Below are 25,894 nucleotides of genomic sequence, written 5' to 3' on the forward strand. Positions count from 1 at the left end.
CGTACCCTAGGATACTACTTCTTTAAAAAATTAGGAGAACATGTGACTTTCAGGCACAATATATATATAAGCCAAGAGCTTCATGCATTTGCCAAATCAAAAAAAAAAAAAAAATCTAACATCAACTCTGGGTATATTGAGAACATATGTTGTGATGGAGAACAGATGCATGCCTATTGGTCGACATCAGCAGTCATCACTCACACCAAGTCCTCCCTGTGAGAGCCAATCAGTGGGCAGCCTATGCACAGTGAGCTAGGAAGGAGGACGCGAGAGTCTCAAAGACACTTGCAGGAGGAAGTTAGACCTGTTTGAGGATGTTTGTAAAAAACTGCACAGAAAGGGCATATCCCCTTGTCTTCAACGATTTTCCAAGCAACAGGGTGAGAGAAAGAAGCATCCAGAATTGCCCCAGCTCTGTTGGTAGAGATTTCACGCATATAGATCACCAACCCTTTCTAACAATGAAGTGAACTCTCTCACAAAGCTGCCAAAAGTCTTTCTTGGCCATGTTCAAAAAACGGCCGCATGGCCAGGTGCTCCCCATTCATTCATTTGTGCTGTGCGTGCCCAGCGGGCAGACAATGCATTCATTCATTCATCCATCTCGGCAACGTCCCCCTGCCTATAAAAGCTTTACAGCCTACTGGGTGTTTGCATATTTCTTCCATACCGCCTGCCTCTCCTCACTAGCCTGATAAAAGCAGGGACTTTGTTTTGTTTGCTATGGTCTTACTTTGTGAGTCTCAGCTTTGCTCGTACCCACGCTGGTTTGAGGGTGGTTCGGTGCAGGGAGGCATTGGGAATGCCAGGAGCCCCGGGGTGGTCCCTGGCAGCTCGGCTGTTGCTCCTTGTGTGTGTGCCTCTCTCTCCTGGGTGTCAGCTCCATGTGGGTGGTGGCCGAGAGGCAATGCCCAGAGCACAGCAGATGCCCAGCAATCATTGCAGAAGGTGGAAAGCATTGAATAATTTCTAAAAAGTTCTACAGTCTACTGGGGGAATAGCCTTATAAAATAATGCTGGCATCAAAGCCCTAAGAACACATGGGAGGAGGCTGCATCTCTGCACAGGGCTTCAGAGTGTAAAGCATGAAACGTATGGCATCGCAGGAGACGGTGCATGTGACGACCCCTCCAGGCCCTCCCATGGGAAGCTCTTCCAAAATCTCTGATGGGCGTCCTACTTGGTTCCATCACTTACCCCAGCTAAACTTTAACAATGATACTCAACATGCCAAAATCTTTTTCTTAAAAAAAAAAAATTAAAAAAAGGATGGGGGCACCTGGGGGGCTCAGTAGGTTAGGTGTCTGAGTTTGGCTCAGGTCACGATCCCAGAGTCCTGGGATCGAGCCCCGCGTGGGCTCCATGCTCAGCAGAAAGTCTGCTTCTCCCTCTCCCTCTGCCCCTCTCCTCTGTTGGTGCTCTCCCTCTCTCAAATAAATAAATAAAGTCTTCAGAAAAAAAGGGTGAAATGCAAACAACTTGTAAAACGTGCTACAGTGGAATTTGACCTCATTATTATGTGATTTAAGCTCAAAAGGAAAGAACTAGTCTAAGTGGATATATTTCAAACATTTAAATTTTCTTAGGAGGGATGCAATTTTCTCTCTGTGGTTTGCTACTATTTTTTAATCTAAACTATTTTTAGATATGCAACATTAATATAACTGTATTTCATATTATCTGGATGGATACATTACAAAACATTGTGATGAAGGTATTTCAGTAGATAAAAAATTGGGGGAAGACAGGCGCTTTTAATAAATTATTTTTTTTTTTAAATTTCAGGAGATAAAAGTACATTTGAGTTTGATAAGAACAGGACCTTATATTCTTCGATTTAACCTCACCACAGTCTGCTGAGAAGAAAAATGTGCATTAGAATTCCTTGGGATGGAATTCCAGTTATGAATCCTCCGATATCAAAAATATAGCAATGCAAAAAAAACACCCAAGTGAGTGCTTTGCATGTTAGATTATCCTATCGATGCACCTTCCTATCATTTTGTTAGGTTTTATCTCTCCCTCCTCCCCATTTTTGCACTTTTTATGTCTTGGCCCAACTAGAGAAGCAATAAACAAGGAGCTTACCGTGGGGGACTCAGAAACCATTTCCTTGCCGCACAACATTTGTGCGTATGCCTTGTGTGTGTGTGTCAGGCTCAGTGGGAAACTTTCCATTGTGGATCTTCAATGCAACACATCCACTTACAGATTGTTTTACTTTTTTTTTTTTTCTTCTTGAAATCCTAGAGAACTCCCTGAATTCTTCTGCCCACTGATCCTTTCTGAAATTCGAGTTTTGCTGGGGCTCATTCATTTTCCAAGCAAAGAGCTTCCAGTTCCTCGTATCACCACTTGGACTGGCTCAATGCCTCGTATACGGTAAGTGCAAAGAGTCATTTTTCAATCAATGATTTTTATTGTTTTATTTTTTTTTTCAAATCAATAATTTTTAAGTGAATCTGCTAAGAAGGAAGGCTCTAAAGAGAGTACGGATTGAAAGAGAGAAGAAAAGACAAAGAGTCAGAGTTGAGATCGGGAGATTAATAGAGTGCATGGCGTGAGTTGGGATGAAAAGTCAACTTGTAGCAGGTGGATGGGATGTTAGGTGAATACTGGGTGTTCACTCTGGGACGGAGTGAGGATTGGGTCCCAAAAGAGATGAAGCAGATGTAGCAGAAGACACCAATTTAAGGAAGAAAGAGCTAACGAACATTTTCATATCTTGTGGCAACACATCACAAAAAGCTCCTCTGCTTAAGAAGAGCCAAAAGCTGTGTTCCTGCTTTTTTGATGGGAATACCCTCTCCCCACATGGCAAACCCGAGTATTGTGCTCGTGACCCCATTCACAGCAGACAAGAGGGTGTTTTGCTTAACTGAGACATCCCAGGGCTTGGGAGTTCAGAGAGGAGGGGGCAGGATAGTAGTTCCCACATTCAATTGGACTTTTCCAGAAACCATAACGCACTTGATCTTAATTGAACTGTGGATATCTGTTGTTGGCTTTCCTCCAACACCTTACACACACACACACACCATACAACTTCACTATCCAAATACCCAAAATAGTCAGATATGCAAAATCTAACAGGGGATTTTTTTCCCCCTTTAAAAAAAAAATCTGCTCCCATGTTGTGGAAACCTATTTTTCTGAACCTAAACATAGAACAATCCGACTGAATTAATAAAATAGAGATTCGTCGTCTTCATGTATCTTAACAAGTATTAGTGGTGGAAGAGACCACTCAGACGTCCCCCCAGCTTGTCGCCTGTGAGTTCAGTATGTGATTTGGAGGTCTGATTTATTTACGTGGGGCCATTGCTTTGCATCTCACACATCTGTGGTCCTTGAATCCAAAACTAAGGAAATCTCGGCTTCTGGTCACTTTTGCTACGATTTGGATGTCAGTGTACCAAGGAGAAGGGTTCTTACAGAGGAGGGAATGTGAAACAAACCCAGTACGAAAATAGCCCGGTTTAGGAGAATGAAAACACACGGTGGGAAGGCTAGGAGCTACTCCCAACCGTCCTACCCAAGAAACTGAATCTGCCAGTGAACGATCACGTAAGATTAGTATTAAATTCGCATGAAATTAAATGTAAGACCTATTGACCTTTTTCAATTCATAATTTTTCCTATAATTCTATTGTTAGTCATATTTTACGATTCTATAGCAGCTTACTCCAAAGTTGCTCTAACCTAAACAGTCAGGGGAGGTATACCAGTAGTATTATTATTACTAATAGCTGAGGTTACTAAACACTGAGAAGGTTTAATGTCTCAGCCAAGACAATATGGAAAATAAACGACCGTGTCCAAACTAGCAGTATCGCTTGGCAACAAATAAAGCTATCCGGTGTCCTTGGAGGTAAGAATGAACAAGTTAATAACGAGCAAATTGTCGAAAATGGACAGATTCTAGGTGGCCAGTCGCATGCCCAGTTTCCATCTTAAACGTTTTTGTTCTGTTTTTTGCCTTTCTTTTTTTTTTTTTTTTTGTAATATTGTTTATGATATGCACCATATGGCAAGTCGGGTTTTTAACACATTCTACATAATGGAGACTTGTTCTAATTGTGAGAAACATCTAAGTTGCAAATGGGATGGAGTTACAGTTCATCGGACGGAAAACAAGGAATCATTCTCTTCTTAGGGAGTGATTTTGCTACATTTTCCAAACAAGCATAACTCATACATTTCCTAAACATATATAATTCCTTAACCCTCAATAAGGGTATGATTCTATGTTCCAATGGGCGAGATCTTCTAAGCTGGCGGAGAAATGCGTGTTATCAGAAATCCACACCAGTTTAACCTTCTTCACAAAATATTGAATTCCACTCAATGAATCCTTGTCAGGGAGATATTTGTCTAATAAATCTCTCATAATTATCTTCCCTTACAAGCTACGTCTATAAAACGTCAAACATCCGGGTGACACATGAAAATGGCAATCGTTGAATTGTTTTCACATAGTTGCAAGCTGATGTTGATTGGTTAAAACATCTGTCTCATTGTGTTAACTCACTTAAGTTTTACTGTGTCACCTGGATTTTGTCACTATCTGCATACAATTGGACTATCTGGGCCTTGATGAGAAGAGAAAGGAAATTAATTTCTCCTTTATCTCACATAAAGAGAGGAGTACTATTGTCTTTGGATGTTCTAAGGCATTCTTCCAAGAAATGAATTTTAATGCTTTCTTGATGATTAATTTCTGTAACTCACATAGGATGCTGGAAATTCATTTCACAAGTGAGGCTGAAAATGACAAAGCTCAGGAATAAAGCAGAATGGAATAATTTCTCTGCTCTTTTAAAAAATTATATTCCCTTTTACTAAAGTCCTAGTACTGTCAGAAATGATGGTCCCTTGATCCTATTCCTCCAGCTGACCTGTCCAGGACTACAGTCAACAATTATAGATAATAAACATGTATTAGGCACGGGATTAATATTTGCATTAGGCCCCATTTGCACATGCAGTTTCGCTGACATGTTCTGCTTCCCTTTTTGACGATTAATTATGTTCCACTAACATGGGACCACTGAGTGGTTACGTGTGCAGGATACGAGGGTAAGCACTTTATATGGATTAAGGCCTTAACCTCCCAGCGCATCTCAGTCATACACACAGCAAAATGAAAGACTCATACAAGCCCAGCAACCTAAAAAAAAAAAAAAAAAAAACAAGCCCAGCAACCTGCCTACAGTCCCTCAGCTGCTAAGGGGACAAATTTTGAATCCAGGCAGGCGCGTTCCTGGGGCTATTCCTCCAAACTCAGCCAGAGGAGGGAATCAAGAATCAAATTTACATTACAAAGCATGAAGAATACAAAAAAAAAAAAAAAAAAAGCATAACGAATCACTTTGCCCAGAGCAGATCAGATCTTGAGGTCAAGAGAGGAAGAGCAAGGAGCCCAAAATATTTTGCTACCATGAGTGCAAGCAGGACCAGAAGCCATTTAGAGGTCCGGCCGTCGTCGTGTGTGAGATTTAATGGACATAAAAGGACAATTTGGATGTTTTGCTGTAGGTCATTCATTGACACGGACTCTGGAAATTAGTTTTAGATGCCTGGGTAAATTTAAATGGTCTCTTTATGATGTCCCTGTGCAAAATCACTGTATTTCCTAAATGTGGCATTTAGTAGGATTTGCCCTAACACCACTAACACGGTGAACAAAAAGACTGGGTACATACACTATAAGGTTAATGCCTCAAAGCTGCAAAGTGTCTCCCAACAAACTGGGGCCTGCATTGTCTCCTTGGCAGGCATGTGCAGGAGCGGCAAATTTTAACTTTTAACTACCGGGCATTAAGGTAAAAGTGTTTTCTCAATCATACTTGAGGTTGAAAGGGAAGCAAAGAAGAGTCTCTAATGGGAAGGGGTTCAGAAGGCTCGAAGCAAACACAATTTTTTGGCCATTTCTTTGTTTTCACTGAGGATAGAGACTACCATGCATTTCAAATAGTGCTGTTAACACTAGGCCGCAAACATGAGCGCTTCGGAGGCAGCCAATGGGTATGACCCTACAGCTTCATAGATCAGAGCTTGCACGGGGCTAAAATGAAGGTGGTGAGCTCGGTTATGCGGCTTCCTGGGCCCCTGGGGAGAATCCATCTCCTGGTCTTTTTGACCTTCTAGAAGCTGCCCATAGTCCCCGCCTCGTGGCTATATCCCATCCCCAAAGTCAGAAAGCTCAGCTGGGTCCTTATTACACAGTTGCATTCTGGCTCTGATGTGTTTTATCTTTCTGTTCCACAATTGAAGGGCTTTGTAATCAAATACTGGGCCCCGCCAGGTAATCCAACATATACCCCCTTTACTATCAAGTCAACTGATAAGCAAATATAAATATACCTGCTATCTAAATTCATTCCCCTTTACCACGGAAGGCCAGAGAGTAACAGCTTCCAGGGATGAGAATGGAGGCCTCTTTGGGGAGGCCATGCTCTGCCTACAAGTGTGTGGCTCCCCAGATTAGGAGTTCTCATGTCTGTTGTAATCATAACATCTAAAGCATGCCTGGCACATAGAAGAGATTCAGAAGTATTTTTGGCAGTCAAGTGAAGTTGTGCCTGCACATCGCCCACACGCTCTAAGGGATGCAGAAAGATAAACCTAAAAAACTGAAGTATCAAAGTGGAATTCTGAACTCCGAATACCCAATATTGCTGCGTACGCCGTTAAATAAATGCATGCATGTAAACTAAGACAGCCCATAAAGGGAGGGCTTTGGGGGAATCAGTACGATGCCATCATTTCAATGTGTTATTAAGGACGGGGAGTTGATTTCATTAAGTGAATAACCAATACTTAAATAGCTAAAGCTCCACACTGATTCTCAAATGGATGCAAATATTTAAAAGAGAGAGAGAGAGAGGATGGGAGGAAGGGAGGATAGAAGGAAGGAAGGAAGGAAGGAAGGAAGGAAGGAAGGAAGGAAGGAAAAGAAAGAAAGAAAGAAAGAAAGAAAGAAAGAAAGAAAGAAAGAAAGAAAGAAGAAAGAAAGAAAGGAAGGAAGGAAGGAAGGAAGGAAGGAAGGAAGGAAGGAAGGAAGGAAGGAAGAAAGAAAGGAAGAAAGAAAAAAAGAAAGAAAGAAAGAAAGAAAGAAAAGAAAGAAAAAAGAAAGAAAAGAAAAGAAAAAAAAAAAGAAAAGAAAAAAGAAAACCAAAAAACTCTTGACCCAACAGGCTGTGATTTGTAGTTTGTACAAACTTGGAAGCATCTACCCTCACTCACCAGCAAAATTCCAATATTTATATATTGTAGGAAAACAGATTCCACCTTTCAGGCCCTATTGGGTTCCTGATTCTCCTGTCAAGACCCCACAAGATACGATAGGCAAACACTCTCTGAAAACCCTGGGAATGTAAACAGGTGGCACTGGGTTTATTTGAACGGTTCGACTGCTTTTCCATTGGGGAGCATTTTTCACAGTTTTCTTTTTTTTTCTTTTCTTTTTTTCTTTCACATTTTTCTATTCCTAAATTCCTATTCAGTGCTGAACCGCAATGAAATGCCCAAATTATTTATGGTTTCGAGCCACACAGTTGCACTTCTGCGGTGGTTCTGTAATCAGGGAGTTTACTGGTTTCTCTCAGCAGGCGGTCTCCTTGGGCCCAACCTGTCCGGGAATGCAGGGGGCACAGGGACGGGGCCTTGGAAAGCCACCAGCTCCTACACACCCGCAGGTCAGGGGTCGTGGGAGAGAAATTTTGATATTTTATCCTTTTTTTGTTCTCCTGGTTCTTTTCCACTTCTCCTTCTTTTAATTTTTAATTTTATTATTTTTTTGTTTGCATAGCTCATGACCCAGGTGGCTTCTGAAGTGAGGCATAGTGCTCACTGGTTGTGGGTACAGTCGGCTTTCCCCAGATCCATGCCCAAGGCGTGCTGTGTGCAATTATGGCATCCGAGGGCCACGTTCACTCCTTGGCATCACATTCAGACCTAGACTTTGCAGGACAGTTGTGCGGTCTATTACCATAACCACCACGGCCACCCTCCAGAGGCGGCTGATACAACAAATGCCATCTTTCCATTCCTTTCTGTGGGTGTTCTCGGGGATCTCAGTAACCGACAACCCCGGCCTGCTGTTCCATGACACGCTCCTGGAGCTACCTTTTAGCATTTCCATGGAGAAAGCACAATATGGCAGGTCCTGCACAACTTAGGAGGTTGTGGGTAACACAATCGCTTGTTTCAGACCATCCACTGAAAAATCATCCTCCGAGGATTAAAGGGAAATAAAACAAACAAAATGAAATTTCTCCCCTAAAAGTTACAAAGGACACACTTTCATTTCTACAGATATCTATGACTCCTGTAAATCACTTCTTTTAATTCCAGCAAGATTTACATTCCAGGCTTTTCTCTTTCCTTGTCTAAAAATAGCATATGCAAATGGTAAATGAGAAATGTGTTCACATTGTAGCATGACTTTGGTTATCCTTTATAAATTTTTTTTTCATCTGAAATGTACACAGAGAAGGAGATAATAAAATTTTACTACCATTGGATTAAATTAATAAATCAAACATTATTGGTTGTTTTTTTTTTTACCAGATTTTCACTGCTGTGTTATTGAAAACAAAGGGGCCATTTCGTTCATGCAAGCACACTATTTCCTAATGTAGCTAGAATCATCGAAGGACACACATTTTCCATTGGATTTCTGTGACTATTGCGAGGAAACAAGGTGCAAATTGATGTTAGCAACACAGATTCTAAACAATGAACTCCAACCATTTCATGAAATGGAAATACCCCTTGCTTCTATATTTTAAATAATCAGCACTTTTTCTTTCAAGACTCAATAGGAAAGAAGGAAGGAAGGAAGGAAGGAAGGAAGGAAGGAAGGAAGGAAGGAAGGAAGAGAAAAAAAGAAGAGAGAGAGAGAAGGGAAAAAAAGGTAAAATCTTAAGTCATTAAAACAAAAGAAACTGCCTTATAATCTTCAATTTGCTAACTTGAGCATGACAATGTTCTAATTCTATTGTTTTCTATAGATTTCATTTTCCTGTTGGATGAATGCAGGTATAATATGCTGACACCGGTGGCCAATTGCAAGTAGTCACTGTAACCCCACTAAAAAGGCCACGGGTGACTATAATGAAGCCATTAATTACAGCATTGTCCATTTCCTAGATGCTCCATAAATACAACTGTAATGATTTACAGGTTAGGCTAACGGCTGCATTCAGAATATGAAAAAATAAATAAATAAACGGGTTGTAGAAGAAACAAATCACGCACAGGACATTCTACAGGCCTCCCGCCAAATCTGACAGCGAGTGGGCAGGTGCGGTCTTCTGTTTAAATAAAGTACTTACCATCCTCCGTGGGCACGTAGATGTTTAAATAGAGGCAGTCTTCATTTTGGTCTTGAACGTAGGTCATTAAAGTATCCAAATTGGCCGTAAACCAGATGGGCAGCATATCATGCAACAAAGACCTCTCGTCCAGGTGTTGGGGGCACACGGCCGCGAACTGGGTGGCATTTCGGACTCCAGTCCACGAGGACGGGGGTTCTGGGGGCTGAAACCTCCTCTCTCCGGTGGGAGGAGAGGCGTACGGGACCCCCAGGTATTGCTCCACTGGACCCAAAATCTCATTGGGCAATGGTGTTCTTAGGCCTCGGATTTTGCCATAATTTGTGTTGACAACTGGATACTGTGCTTGGCTGTCAATGAGCGTGAACCGAATGGCAAGCGCGGTTATCCACAGGAGGACGTTGGAGTTCAACATGACGCAGACCGGGGTGAAGAACACTGGCAGCCATAACAGTCCCTTGGGTCTCGACATTGTTCACTGCCACATCCGCAGGGGCCTGGGGGACACAACTCCAAGCAAACGAAGCCGCGAAGCGAGCCTGCAGACAGAGAGGGCTTTCCGGGGAGCCGAGGACCCAGGACAGGAGCCTCCGGGATGGGTCATAGACAGAGCCCGAGGTTAAGAACAAAGCCAGCTGTTTCCTCGGCAGCCCATTGCGAGAGAGGGCAGCCCTCTCTTGGTCCTGGAAGTGAATTCCAGCAAGTGTGAGGCTCCAAGGACGCGGTGACCATCCGACGCCTCCCAAGGCTAAGGATTCCTTAGGAACAGTCCGAGGCCCAGCAGTCCGCCTAATGGGGAAAGAAAGCAGATGAGGACAATGAAGCCAAGGGAAGCCATGCGACCCCATCTGCTCCTGTGCAACCCTCAACATCTCCCCATGACAGTCTCATTCACTGATGAATCTGCCTACCCACGTCCCCACGTGGTAGATTCTGGCAAGAACACGACTTGCCTTAATTCTTGGTCGGCTCCCCATTACCTGGAATGTTGCACCATATTTAGAAAACATGCAACAAGCCTCCGTTGAGTTGACAAACAAAAATTAAACATCTTGTTCAGATGACGGTAACGATGTCGCCCAACGTCACTCTTATTTACAAAGGCCGGCCACTCAGTGGTAGGTACCCCCCAAAACGATGTCTCTCAAATGTCTAAGGAAACTGCCACTTTTCCCTAAGGGGATATGGATGGAGCCTATCAAAGGTTTGGAGTATGAGAAAAGGAGAAGCGGGGGACCAGGCCAAACTGGCTTTATGACATGCAGATACATATCAGCTACGCAAAACAAGCATGACCTTATGGAAAAGGTGTAGGCTCTGGATTCTAAACCTTTTCGGGCTACTCAGTGGCATATACCTTTAGGCTACACACAGCATCAGCCTGAAACTGCAGTTTCTCATAAAACCTGAGCAAGACGGCACATGGCAAGTACCTGCTGCAGTGCTTGTCCCACCAGGATATCATTCATAATACTAAAAAGCATTGATACGGCCATCCCGATCGTCACGTAAGCCATCCACCATAAACCTTTCACCTCGCAGCCCATTTTCTTTATTTTCGTTTGTTTTTGCAGCTTCCTTTAAAAGCTGATGGTACACCTGAGTTACCCTCCCGTTGAGTGTGACCTCCTAGACCTGTCTCAATGTGGACCATAGGACTCTCACTTGGTAAGTCATTCCTCTTAGGACAGTAAAGAATGCTGTGCATGGGGCAGCCCGGGTGGCTCAGTGGTTTAGCACCACCTTCAGCCCAGGACGTGATCCTGGAACCCCAGGATCGAGTCCCACGTCGGGCTCCCTGCATGGAGCCTGCTTCTCCCTCTGCCTGTGTCTCTGCCTCTCTTTCTTTCTCTCTGTGTCTCTCATGAATAAATAAATAAAATCTTAAAAAAAAAAAAAAAGAACGCTGCGCACGAGTGGGAGCGTATTGCTCATGATCCATGAGGGATGGAAAACATGACATTAGGTGTTGCAAACAGTATTCATTTAAATAGAGCGTTCCTCAACTCGAAAACGGACAAACGCAAAAGATATTCTGGGTGATTCAGAGTATTTCTGGGGTAGAGTATAATTACACATTTCATTTAAGTGGACAGTTGAGTGGAATACATCAATAAGCTCTTAGGTTTTTTGTTTTGGGGTTTTTTTGCTTTTTGTTTTAATGAAACCTATAAGAGATGGATCTGTCACGGAGCTATACACCTCTGGGGGAAATCCATAGCCAATGACCTCCTGGGCCAAGTCCATCAGACCTGAATGAAAATGCCCTCGAACTCTGGGTTGTAACGTCAAAAGTGAAAAATACCGTCACACCAAATGTTGGGTGTATGTGTTTGCTTCTATCTTTGAATTCTGCTGTAGACAACGTTTGGATTTCTGCCACACGGAGATCCAATTTCTGAATAATTAGGAGGCAGACAAGAACAAGAAAGGGGTGATGACATGTTTGGAATCTTTCTGTTTTCCTGAAAGCCCTTCTGCTTCTGAACCAACATTAGCTGTTCCTTCTGGAGCCTCCCTGGCGATAAAAGGAGACGCCATGGATTTGGGATTCTGAAAGACCTGGGTCTTCAAATGCCACCTCTGTGAGCTGAGGAACTGAGCCCACCTGCCTGGACTTGACGTAAATGGTGTGTCATGCCTTCCTCATGGGATGTGGAGAGCAGGAATGAGGCAATATGCAGAGGTGGAGGGCAGGCACATTGCCCACTCTATAAACACAAGGTGCTGGGATGCTGAACGTGGATGCGCTCAAAAGAACCATACGTACAGAGACAAAATGCACAGGCTCTGAAGTCAGCCAGGGGTTGCTGCTGAGCAAGACTAGAGCAAGGAATTTACATTCTTTGTGTCTCCCTTTACTGATCTGTTTATAATTGTTTAAGAATCAAATGAGATTGGGACACCTGGGTGGCTCAATGGTTGAGCATCTACCTTCAGGTCAGGTCGTGACCCCGGAGTCCCGGGATTGAGTCCCACATTGGGCTCCCTGTGAGGAGCCTGCTTCTCCCTCTGCCTGTGTCTCCACCTCTCTCTCTGAGTCTCTCATGAATGAATGAATGAATGAATAAATAATAATAAATAAATAAATAAATAAATAAATAAATATTTTTTTAAAAAAAAGAATGAAATGAGGTCATCCACATGAGGCAGCACACAGTCCCTGGAACACAGAGCTTAGTAAAGGTAGGACTTAAGGGTTAATGGGTTTATGCCAAGACCTACAAGGTTAGTTCCACTGGGAATTCTGGCCCACTCAATAGTTCTCCAACTCGATATGGATGAAAGTACCCACGAACCACAAAAACATTAAGAGTGCACAAGTGGGGCCACCCCTAGCCTTCATGCTGAGTCCAATGATCAAGCCTCTCCTCTGGCCATATCTACCTCCTCACAGAGTTCTGAGGGCCAGAGAGAGATCATGGGCCAACAGGACCCCAGAGAAGGTGCCCAGGGGCGTGTGAGCCCTTTCTAGGTAATGTAAGTTCGGAGCCATCTTATTTATTTCCTCAATTTTTGAAATTTGGCTAATTTGCACACGAGTCACACAATCTGAAGCCCCTGATTTCTCAGCCTCAGCACTGTTGACAGTATGGACCATATGGTTCTTTTTGGTGGGCATCGTTCTGTGTCCTGTAGGGAGTGGAGCAGCCTCCCTGGTCTCCACCTACTAGACGCCAGTAACACATCCTCACTCAATTTTAACTATCCAAGATGTCTCCAGACATTGCTAAATGACCCCTGGGGCTGCATCACCCCACAGTGAGAACCACAGGTGTGAGTCATCCAAGACAGAATTCTGGTGGCCGTGTAAATGATTACATATGTGTGGGTACAAGTAAACAATGTGTGTGTGTGTGTGTCACACTCAAGTATTTGTCAACTTCAAAAGCTTAAGCAATACGTAACGAAGAATTTTAAAATAAATCTATTAAATATGCATCATTATCATTAAAAAAAAACCCTCTAAAGTTAACCAACCAATATATCTGGGAACAAAAGAAATAAAAGAGTTCCCATATAAATCTCATGTACTGGAAGGTTTTTCACAAAGGGTGAAATGTTGTTATATATGCATATAACATATATAATTAGCATATATTATATATATAGCATAGATATATCCCTTTTATATATTATACGTATTTTTTTTATTTTTTTCCCAAAATAAAAAGGTCACACTAGAAAAGGGATTAGCTGAATAAAACATTTGAATGAAAAAAAAGTAAAAAATCATACCTTCAGTGAACACATACAGCTGGAAAGTTAAGAAGGGCTCCGTCGCATGCTTTCTCTACAAAGGTGGCAAACCGAGGAATAGCTCAGAGTGGCATTTCGACGTGATTTATAACTTGATTGGCTAGTTTAGAATGATTCTCTACAGGGCAGTCATTCTGCCTGAGATTGTAATTAAGACAAGGCTCAAACTATCCAGGCATATCAGAATATAAATGGGTCAAAATCAAAGTCGCAGTACATTTGTCCCCAGAGTGTGCATCCTTCACATTGAGATTGCTTTGATGTTAAAATACGTATTTCATTAAGATGAGTCCTGACCAAACTTGTTTTGGTATTTTGAACCAAGAAGGAATAAAATCACATCTCCCGGGGAGGGGATGCAAGGCTTTCCTTTTTCGTGCCCTGATACATTAGAAGACAGAGAACTTAAAAAATAATACAAAAAAAAAAAAAAAAGAAGACAGAGAATTTTGTGAATGCATCTTCAAAAACCCAACCTCCCATCCCCTCAAAAGGGAGAGGATGAATGAGCTGGAAGCAGCCCTCCCCTGTGCTGCTCTCTATATACACGGAAACCGGAGACTCAGTGTGGGTTTTGGTGCCAAGAGGTGCTGTGAAGATTCACTTGCCTCTGACGTTATGAAGCATCAGGACAATAAGAACAGCAAGCTCTGGTCCTTGCCCAAATTAATGAGCTTGTACAACCATCCTCCTGTCCTGATGACTATGAGAGCTGGTGACAGCCGTTCTTCAAACTGTGAGCAACCTATAGACACGTCTGATTCCCTTTCCCTTTTGTTTCTGGGGAGGACAGACACCAACATTTTACAGTGCTTGAGGGGGGTGTGGTTCATCTTTTGTTCTAGAAGACAGAGCTTGGCCATGAGGTAGAACCAGTGAACCTAGTTACCTAGAGGCACCAATTCCACTTTGTGCATGGGCTTACAACAGACACACACCTGTCAATCCGTACCAAGATTCACTCAATGCCAGCCATCAGCCAATTAGTATATTATTTGCATATATTTATATTCTGGTCTTATCTCCTAGGTGAGCAAAGTTACAATCTATCATCTTTTGCCAACTGTGATAGCTCATTGCGCATTGACCTCTGCACCTTCTTTCACTTCCGAAAATTAGATCCCGTACAAATCCGCCATGGTGAGCCACGACGCTTAGATGTAAATAAAGTAATTGGAGAGTCAAATAAAGAAGCCAAGTGTACGATCTTCAGGGTGGTTTTGCGCCCAACTGTAACCTCAGAGCATCAGCTCCATCACCTGCCTCCCTACTTCTGTTCTTCCCCTGAAGACTAATGGGTCAGGAACACATCTAAGCCACAGTTGAAGGAAGTGGAGTTTCCAGCAAGAGTATCTGCAGGACCCAGTCTAAACCCAAGACAAAGAGCTCATACTTTCTATATGGTCCAGTCAAAACTGACTGGATAGAAAAATATTCAATAGTATGCAGCCCCAAAATAGGATTAGGAATAAAGCATGGATTTTTTCTAGAATAAATGTGGAGAGGAGGACCTACAATAGTCAAAGAAATAAAGTAACACCAAAACCTAGTCACTGGTCAGTACATACTTCATCAAGATCAGCACTCAGGGTAATGGGGATATAGCGGGGGAACAAGATATGATCCCAGCCCACGACACGGCTGCATTTTCATGAAACTATCCCTAACTGTGCTGCTTATTTTCTTATGTCCTGCACATTCAGAGCAGGCACAGGGATCAGCATGTAGGAAAAGCTCATTAAATGCTTGATTTTCTGTGTCTAATTAAACTGTTACCAAATATGATTTCCAAACCTAAATCAAATAACTTGCAAATATCTCCAGGGTGTCAGTGGACTTCTCACCAAACTCAGTCATACATCTTCAAAGTCAAACCATTATGTGTCCTGACTACTGTCACTTAGATACCTTGCAATGTTCTAGAAATTCTTTTTTTATCCACCTCCATATTTTGTTCCATATTTTAATAGCTAGTATGTTATATTTTTTCAGTTATTCAGGCTAAATTAAAAACCATCTTTGGTGGCTCTCCTTCCATGATTCTATGCAGTAATCTCTCAAATCTGCCAAGGGTCTCCTAGGACGGGAGGCTTGACCTCATTCGTTATTGGCAAAATACAGAAGAGATCAGAAAGGATTAGCAAAAACGCAGAAGACAAATGGTACCATGTGTTGAGCAAAGACGTGGCGCAACTAGAACCTCATACCGTGCTGGTGAAAATTAGTGCCATCCCAAATGGAAACCAATTTTGCGTGCCATGGGGAGTCGAGCATGCAGAAGACTTTTGAGGTGACAAACATGCACACACGCAGAGAGACACATATCCATACTACATGGTATAGGTATGGTCTCTATTTTTCCTATAGAGCTACTTTCTTTAAAAAAAAATTATAGATTTATTTGAGAGAGAGGCAGATTAGAAGCAGGGGGAGGGGCAGAGTGAAAAGGAGAGAGAGAATTGCCAGCAGACCCCACACTGAGTGTTGCAGAGTCTGATGTAACACTCAATCTCATTACCCTAAGATCATGACTGCGCCAAAACCAAGAGTCAGACGCTTAACCAACTGAGCCACCCAAGAGCCCCTGGAGAGCTTCTTAAATACTTGTGTCTGGACACATGCACTAGAGTGTCCATGTGCAGCCATACTCACAGGAACAAACAAACTAGGATAATCCAGACGTCCACTAACAGGGGAATGGACTAATAAATGTTGGCATATCCAAAGAGAATACTACACAATAGTGGAAAATGAATAAAATACAGACATGTATCAAAATGGAGAAATCTCAAAAATTAAAGGCAAGTCACAGAAGAATACGTAGGTGTGCTTCTGTGTATATGACACCATATAAAACTAGACAGGACATTGCTTAGAGCCAGTGGGAACAGATTATTCTGCAGTGAAGCGGAAGACCTGACTTTAGGACATGCATAGATACACAAAGATATCGATAACCTTCTATTTTGTAGTCTGGCGGTGGGTTTGTGTTTAATTTGTATTTTTAAATAAATATTATAATTATTATAATATTATTAAATATTATTTATATATTTATATATAGTGCACATTTTACAAGTATGACTCTTTAATAATATCAATTTTATTTTTTTAAAGATTTTATGTATTTATTTGAGAGAGAGGGCCCGGGGGAAGGGAGAGAGGGAGAAACAGACTCCCCAATGAGCAGGGAGCCCAATGCAGACTGATCCCAGGACCCTGGGACCCTGACCTGAGCCGAAGGTAGACCCTTCACCACCTGAGCCACCCAGGTGCCCAAGGATGCAAATTTTCATCAAGAGTTCCATGCCTATATGGGTTTGGCTCAGTAACTTCACTCCCCATGAGCTATCAAAACAAGATATAAAAACTGAAGGAAAGATAGAAGCTTTTTTCTCCCAAGTTGTGTTATGAGTCCATGGGAGGATAGGCCAATCCGCTGACATGTCCGTAAAAAGCAGCAGTGTCCTGGCGGCATCGCTAACAGGTAGAGTCAGGTCACCTAAGAGCGCTACTGCCCTGGTCACTAATTAGCCGGGTGACCTCTGGCTCATCACTTGGTGCCCAGGGCTTCCACTCCCTGAGCTGACAGTGGAGGGGCTCCGACAAAGTCACCTCGTAAGATGCCTTCAGCCTGAGGATTCTCTGAAACCTCACACTATTATTTTCAGAACAGAGTGTTCAGGAAGTATGGAAGCCAGTGGGAACAGAATATTCTGCAGTGAAGCAGGAGGACCCAGCTTCAGTGAGATAATTGATCCAGAAAAACACGGGAAGGTCTGTTGTGTCAAAAGCAGCTGCAATTGCCTTCCAGCCATACCTCTAAAAAAGGAAGTTTGCAATACCACAGGACATATATTAGAGAGGTAAAAACATCACCATCACTTAATTCACCTGACGCCTTCATCAAGGTTCATTTTTTTTTTATTTTTTATTTATTTATGATAGTCACAGAGAGAGAGAGAGAGGCAGAGACACAGGCGGAGGGAGAAGCAGGCTCCATGCACTGGGAGCCTGATGTGGGATTCGATCCTGGGTCTCCAGGATCGCGCCCTGGGCCAAAGGCAGGCGCCAAACCGCTGCACCACCCAGGGATCCCCTTCATCAAGGTTCAGAATGAGGGGCGCCTGGGTGGCTCAAGGGGTGAAGTGTCTGCCTTCAGCTCAGGTCATGATCCCAAGGTCATGGGCTCCCTGCAGGAAGCCTGTTTCTCTCTCCTGCTCTGCCCCTCACCCTACTTGTGCTCTCTCTCTCAAATAAATAAATGAGTAAAATATTAAAAAGATTCAGAATGAATATTCTCTTGTTTTCAATACCCATTGGCTTATTGGATGACTTGTTCTGTATCAATAATCTACCCCCCTCCTCTCTCATCTAACTATATGGAGTTCTTTCATATGTTTATTTTTAAACTTGATATATATATTATACTTATATGTACACACACATCGTCTATGTTATATACATAACACACGTAATATATTATATAGAAACTATATATCCCACATACACAAATTTTTAAACATCTAAGTCTACTAATCCCAACTAATAATGTAATATGAATATGCATGTATATGGCTGTGTGTCTCCAAACCAAGTCACTCAAATAGTAAACCCCTTCGGTTCATAAATTATGCCTTCTCCATCCTTTGTAAATCCCCATAGTCTATTGTTCAATGTGCTTTATGTTGTAGGTAATTAATAAAACCTGTTATACGTGATGTTGATTATCTCTTTCCAAATAGAGGGTTCTCGGCATGAGCCATTACAAGAACAAGACTCAAATACGCAAGGACAGTCACTGTAACACCTACTCATCCATGTGTTAAATCCCTGGGGCACCATCTGGAGCTTGGTCAGGAACCTGCCCTCTAGACTCATGCTGCCCACCATTAGCCCAGGCTTTCACTCCAACAGCAACCACAGAGGAAGGTGTAAACCATTAATGCCTCTAGTTTCATATCTATAAAATGGGCAGAGTACAAGACGAAACTCATGGACATCAGCAGGTAGGCTACTGTGCGTGTGTTAGAACATATGCGTGTGTGAATATATACCTATAATTATATTTAAATATATTTATTTAAATATACACATATTTAAATATACATAAACATATATAAATATGTGCACAAACATGTAAATTTAGAACAAGAAGTCTCCTCCCAAGAAATACTAGCCAATTATAATTACTTTCTGAGGTTCTAGTAAATGCTTCCACTGTGGGACCCACTCCGATAAATATAAAGAGATGCCAATCCAATATGGCAACCCATATTGCCATATTGGCAATAGAGTTGTCTATTAGTTGTCTATTATCTCTAATAGACATAGAGATGTCTTTATCCCAGTCGATGAGATAAAACCTGTATCGCAAGAAATAAAAAGTAAAAATAAATTTTAAAAAACCGTGTATTGCAACTGTTATAATTAGGCAAGTGTGTGGTCCAGTTCCTCCTTCTGTGGGACCACGGGCTTGTGCAGCATGGAATTTAGGATGGCTTGTGTAAAAGATGCATTTTAAACTTTGAGGTTTTTTAGAGAGATCTTCAAGGGTTCTTCAAGCTATGTAATGGAGAAGTTAAGCTTTGAAATTCAAGAATGTGAATACAAGCTTACCAAGATTTATGGAGAGCGGGAAAGATAATACCAGAAGGAACACTCACATTATGTCATAGTTACTTCCTAACTGTTTACATTCATTGCTAGACTATGAGCAATCTAAGGGCAAAGACCAGAGATGATTAATTCTTGCACTTGGAAAACAGAAGGTCTCAGCAGAGGTTATTAAATTAAAGGGAAGAGAAAACATGCAGAAGGGAGTCAGAAGGACATGAAAGGCAGAAGAATTGGCAAGGTCAGGTTCCCCGATGCTCTCCTTAGCTCACCCCGTGTGGGTACCACCACCAGGTACACTCACGCTCCTGACATAAACTTCCTTTGGGCCCCACGTTCTAGCTCCCACGATTTCTACCCATAGGAATTTTATCTCGAAAACAAGGAGTCTTGGCTCCCTCTTTGACACAGCAGTAGACCATGATAGAGTCTTTGGCACTCTACCAGTTTCAGCCAACCTCAATGAGAACTAACTAAAAACAAAACAAAACATTCGGATCCAGTTCTGAGACTAAATTTCTCTACACTTCTGCAAGCAAAGGGGTCCCGGGTGCCAAGCACTCTTGCCTAACTATAGGAAGGCTCCATCATAGCTACAAAAGATGGGGAGACATAATCTCAACCACCAAAAGGCAATATTTAAGAGAGGACAGTGACCGACTTTTCCATCACAGTTGGAGTAAAAGAAGAGTTGCATGCTTATCAACAGCCCAGTTTGACCTGCAGTTGGAACCTCGGACGTGGCAGGTCTGCAGACAGATGGCTGAACACTCGGACTCTTTGAGGTTAGTGTGGGCAAGAAGCATGTGCTCCCAAGTGAGGGACAATGGCAAGAAGCATCTCGGGTGATAATGAGAAGTATGTCTCTGCAGGTCTTCAGTAAGTAGCTCTGAAACTGCTGTGCACAGCCTCTCCTAATGAGCTGTGTGCTGTCCAAAACGGAGAGTGTCTATAGAACGTATCCCAAGACACCATCCATGACCCAGGGACCACCTCGATCTTACATAACCCCAGCAGGAGTGCCCTCTTTTTTTCTCTGAAGCCTGTAACCCTCTTTGCCTATGGGATACTTCATCTCCTAGGGAAGGATGCGCCACCTTGGATGGAAGACCCCCTATTCTGGAAATTAGTATTTCTGTGCCACGTTTTCTCTGACCACATTCTCCTCTTGTGCGTTTCTGATGGCGCAGTCACTTGTAATGACAAGGCGATGGGCTCATGAGCTGTAGGGCTGTTGGTTATCAAACAATCCTTCCTACGCACATCTACCTTCCTGAGCATGACTCTTGCACAAGCTCCCAGGAAAGGCAAGGATTTGTCTTCAGACTTGAGCGCCACTCCCACCAACTCATCCCCCAAAATGTGTCCTCTGCATTCCTCCAGAGGGAGTGTTCATGTGTAAAAACCGAGCCTTCCCCAGAAAAGGAGACCCTTCAGAGAGGTTTCCTGCCTGGAGATGAGAACCTAACTGAGGTAAGACCTTCCATCTGTAGGACGTGACCAGGGCTTCTGAGATTGGGAATATGGGCAAAGAGGTTTCCCTCAAAGCCTTTCCAGCACATTCACATGGGAAAGGAGAAGACAAGGGGAGGGGGGGAAGCTGCAAAATAGAGGAGATGGTTCAGGAAAGAAGGCTAGAATAAGAAGCTCAAAATGGAGAGACAGAACGAGGGTCAAGTCCAAAATACAGAAGGCATTCTGGCATTATCTTGCAAAGGCATCTCCTTGCGTATCTGCCTCCAAAGCCTCACGAACATAATCACAATTTAAAATGCATTCAAATGAAAAGTATTTCGCCAGGAATGGCAGTAAATAGCATTCAACAAAAAAAAATAGCATTTAACAATAACTGCTCTTAAGACCTTCCATTTTCTTAAGCAAAATAGGAAGAGTATGAGCTACTACATTCCTGTTTTTTGGTTTTGTTTTGACCTAATTCTCACTCTACCCACCATACTGAGACCTAGTCAGTCTCACACCCATTCCCCAGCCTCTGGCAAAATCCCTGCACACGCAGGCTTTAGAAAGGAAGTATGGATAGAAGGTTTAAAACCCTTTATTCTACCCAGAATCCGTGATCCCCACTCCTAGCTAGATGCCCTGCATCAATGCTTTTCTAGGGTTCTGTACTATGAACAGAGAAGAGAAACATCATCTTTACGCTTGCTGAATGTGAACATTTGAAATGAAGCATTTTCCTCTTCAATTAAAAGGCAGTTGTAACACACACACACATACACTCGGCAATATCAGGAATTCCTGCAATTTTTCCCGTAATAAAAAAACACATATATTTTTCCTATCAAATTAATGTTCTTTCAGATACCTGAAAATACTACATATACTCACTACTACCAGGAAATTGTGCCAGTTATGAGGCTCTTAACCAGATCTGAACATGAAATATATAGTCTAGAAGTACATATGTTATTATGGCACATTTATTTTTAAAGTTATCTTGATAACTCTTTCAATAAAACTGGTTTCAAGTTTATTTATCTTGGGACTTGAAAGTGTTATTTTTAGAAAAAGTGTCTATTTTTCACCGAGCTGACAAAAGGGCCCCATTCAAACACATGTGCATGCACCCACATACCCACAGACCCCAAGCATTCGTGGTTAGGAGCCCTTGCCTAATGGCCAAACCATTGACCTGCCTCATGGTGGTGAGTAGACAATCAGCTACCATGACCTGGTGGACACAGCAAAGGCACAGCCCTGTCCTGGTGGAGAAGGGGGATGTGGTTGGGTGAATGAAGACCATCTACTCAACTACTTTGTACAACCTTTTCTGGCTTTTCTCCCCTCCCTTGGGAAGACCTGTCCTTAGCATCGGTCCATAGTGAAAATAAATGACCTCCCCTCCACCTGCAGGTCTTGCTTGGCTCTGGTCACCTCCACCTCGGTAAAGGATATCTTTTTCTGGGCCACCTCTCCCTGAACCCTTTCGCTGCAGCCTGAGACCACGTCATCTTGACCTCTCCAAGGGCCAAAGCTGTGCCCACAACAATTGCCTATTAGGAACATTGGAGCTTCTCTCGTCCAGGAACACCTGTGTGTGCCCCGTCCATAGGGGTGGGCATCATCTACGAGACCAGGGCACCTCCAACCTCTGGAGAGACTCCAGCAACCACATGGTCTTTCTGTCTCTGAACCAAGCCCCTTCAATTTCAAATCTACAACCTGAAAATAAAGGAATGTTAAAGCAGATGCTGTGTGCTCGGGGGCGGGAGGTATCTTGTATGAAGCCACGAGAAAGAATTCCAGGGATAGAATAGAATTGATAGAGGCGTGTATCACCCTGCTGCTTCTCGATCCCTGCCCTTCCTACCCTCATGCTCCATTTCTCAGAGAAAATACGGGAAAGGCTCAATATTATATAAGCTCCAGAGTATTTTATAACAAATGGCAAAATCCTGAAAGTCTGAAAGGGTAGGTCTATCTCTTGCCCGTATGGGGAGCCTGTCCACCATCCATTTTAAATCTCAAAACTCTTTCTTGTTTTCTTAAATATGTATGTGGGAAGATTTCTTTCTCCCAGTCCCCTCCTTTCCCTGTACAGAAGGATATAAAAAGGTTGGTCTTTTTTTTTTTTTTCCACCACGGTAATCAGATGTCACAGATTTTCTGCAATTAATGCTTTCCTTGGCTATTTTCAGACCTCCTATTAAGAGCTATTCTCTTACCGTGGCCTATTCCTCCGAACCCAATTAAACCCAATTAAATCCTCTGCCATGATTGTTCTATTTCCCCCATGTTTAATTATCTCTTAACAAGTCTGTTACTGCATGTTTTCAATTGGCCACCCCAGACGGTGTCACTGAGAGGATGCGGTACACACATCTCTAAAATCTGGATGGGAAATTATCACCTGGCAAAGTCCCCCGAGTGGAAACGTACCAACAGGGAAGGTTCCATTTTAAGAATTCCTACTGCAACCTCAAGTTTTAGGGCACCATAGGCTGATTGCGTCAAAGAGGTCTTAAAACAACAAATATAAAACAATTTGCATCTATTAAGAACGTCCTTTGAGTTAACTAGGTCACTAGGAACACATGCTGAATTTATGGCAGCCCAGATAACCGACTTCAACACGTATTAACAAATAAGCTTCACTTCTCTGTGCGTGTACGTGTGCACATTGGTGTGTGTGTGTGTGTGTATGTGTGCAACACTGGCTGCTTCCCTAAGATTTTTACAGACTATATTAAAATTATAAGCCCCACCCCCAGTGAGGAAATTCTTGGTGTCAAGTTTTATTTCACAAATCAAAAGCTTATAGAGATACACTAAAGGGGGCAGCCCAGCCGTTTAGCGTTGCCTTCAGCCGGGGGTATGATCCTGGAGACCCGGGATCGAGTCCGGGCTCCCCGCACGGAGCCTGCTTCTCCCTCTGCCTGTGTCTCTGCCTCTTTCTGTGTGTCTCTCATAAATAAATAAATAAATCTTAAAAAAAAAAAAAAAAAGGAAATACACTAAGGAACACAAGACATTCACCAGCCTCAAGGATATTCTAAAAGAGCAAGATTAAGAAGCCACAACTCATGAAAAAGTAAAGGAAAATCAGAAGAGGCAGGATAGAGACAGATGAGCCCTCCGTGGATACAGTCTGTGTTTTCAGATCACAGAAAGGGCCCTCGAAGCGGGACAGACCACGGACATCTCCAGCAGACAGCGGAAACAAACGAGGAACTTGTATCAAAATCAATAATTTGAGAAAGGGACTCAAGACAAAGATCATGTCATGGTGCCAGCTCCAAATGTCAGTGCTGCATGGTTTTAATGAGTTAGCTTCTCCTGGGATGAAAGGGACTCAAAAATAAAGACTTGTGGAAGCCAGGGGCTGCTTGCTGGATAACATGCAGACCTACAACCCGTCTGACATTGATGAGGTGGAAGGTCCATTGCAGAAAGGTAGACGACGCACGCTGCAAAAGGCAGGGAAAGCCTCCTATTGATAATTGCCAGTGTTTGTGCGTAGGAAGTCGACCCTTCCCAGGGTAGCAGCTTGGGAAAGAGCAGGGTCATAATGAAAGGAAATTTCGCTTCAATACAACAAGCATCCTTGACCACTGAACAAATTTCTGGTGCCGGTAATGACGTCCCTGGCCCTTGACTGAAAGGACCTCATGGAATGAGACCAGCGGCAAGCACAGAGCTCCTCCGTGGGGCCACTGGGGATGAGTGCCAGGGAAACGCACATGGAGAAAATTATATTTAATTCAACCTCATGTGCGTTACAGAAACAGGAGAAAGTAGAACACTTGCATTGGCACAGCGCCATGGACCATGCACAATGGGCTTCCCGTAGGATGGGCAAAGCACTCCAAAACCAGAACATTCTGTGACTTCAGTTACGAAAAAAAAAAAAAAAAAGTAAAACAACCAGAAAATAGAAAGCTTTTGAGAGAAAACATTAGGTCATTTTTAAGTGATTACAGGCTTTCTCTAAAGAACACATCACATAATAGAGGGGAAAGGGAAAAAAAAAAAAAACTGAGTGATGAAATTTGCTCAATCTGCATCCTTGGTTTATTTTTTAGCCGGGAAGCACTGTGTGTAGATGAAGGGAAGAAGCGGTGGGATTTTGAGTTAAGGCAATAATTTGTGCTCCTCTTTATCTATGGTTCTCAAATTCGACTGTGTGCTGGGATCTTTGGGGAACTCTGATAAATCTCACTGCGCAGGTAGCACCCGGGACCAAGTCAACCAGAATCTCTGGGGGAATGAGGCACTGGCATCTTATCTTTGAAGTTCTCCAGGCCATGCTAAGGGTCAACCATTCACGCACACAAGCCATGCAATTTGGGCCTTATACTACTTTCATCTTTTACAAAAATTGTGTCTCGACAAAGACTCGCATGAAGTCCTAGAAGTCAGACTATGAGCATCATTTAAGCAAGACCAGTAACACCAAGCAGCCTATCCCTGCCCCAACATAGGCCAGCCCCACTGCCACGTCTCGGGAGATATATTATATATTGATAATATTATTTCTGGATGTTACATCCAGAATTTTTCTACGGGCAACCAACACTTTGCCATTTACGTCCTCCCTCCTCACATCCCAGTATAGCGCCAACGCTCTTTGGGGGTCTTCAGTATTAACATTATTGTAACCGGGCGATTCATGATCACTTTTGAAGCGAGCTGTACCGTCTATAAAATCTCCTTTTCTGAATAACCTGTTCTATCCACACACAGTCACAGCATCAGATTTTCATTTTCAGACTTCCTCTGTATCTACTGTTCAATTTTTCTAAATATTCCCATAAAACCATTGCCCATCTCAAATACTATGTGCACAGGGTCCAACGCTTATCTCCTTTTACTTGTGTTTTCTCTCCAAGTCTCTCTTTCTCTCTCTAGGATCCTTTTATGTCCCAATGTGCTCCCCACACTCATCTGGGACCCAATTCCTTCTTCCATCTCTCGTTGAATCCATGGTTTCTTGGAAACCAAGTCTTTCTGTTTTATTTACTCTGCTCCTTGAGGGAAGACATAATCTCAGCTCATTTCTCAGCTTTCCGAGACAGAGTGCATGAAAGCTGAGTCTTTTGAGATCCTGCATGAGTAAACATTTCTTTACTCTGACTTCACATTGACAGTTTGGTTCATAATAGAGTTCTCTATTGTCAAATCGGTTTTCTCACCACCAGGAAAGTGTTTCTCTG

At 42.7% G+C, this 25,894-nt stretch overlaps 1 protein-coding gene across 5 annotated transcripts in view; it reads right to left on the minus strand.

Annotated features, from left to right (window-relative positions):
• The window catches only part of NLGN4X (neuroligin 4 X-linked), a 299,806-nt gene that overhangs the window by 218,972 nt on the left and 54,940 nt on the right, over window positions 1–25,894 (minus strand). For 4 of the 5 annotated variants that reach the window (XM_041742301.1, XM_041742303.1, XM_041742302.1 and 1 more), the window contains exon 4: window positions 9,345–10,133. The exons of the other annotated variant lie outside the window; for it this stretch is intronic. In XM_041742301.1, the coding sequence (XP_041598235.1) occupies window positions 9,345–9,816 (472 nt within the window). In that variant the 5' untranslated portion in view covers window positions 9,817–10,133. The remainder of the gene's footprint in view (window positions 1–9,344; window positions 10,134–25,894) is intronic. 5 annotated transcript variants of the gene reach the window in all.

Source organism: Vulpes lagopus, chromosome X, assembly GCF_018345385.1.
Source record: "Vulpes lagopus strain Blue_001 chromosome X, ASM1834538v1, whole genome shotgun sequence".
Taxonomy (NCBI): Eukaryota; Metazoa; Chordata; class Mammalia; order Carnivora; family Canidae; genus Vulpes; species Vulpes lagopus.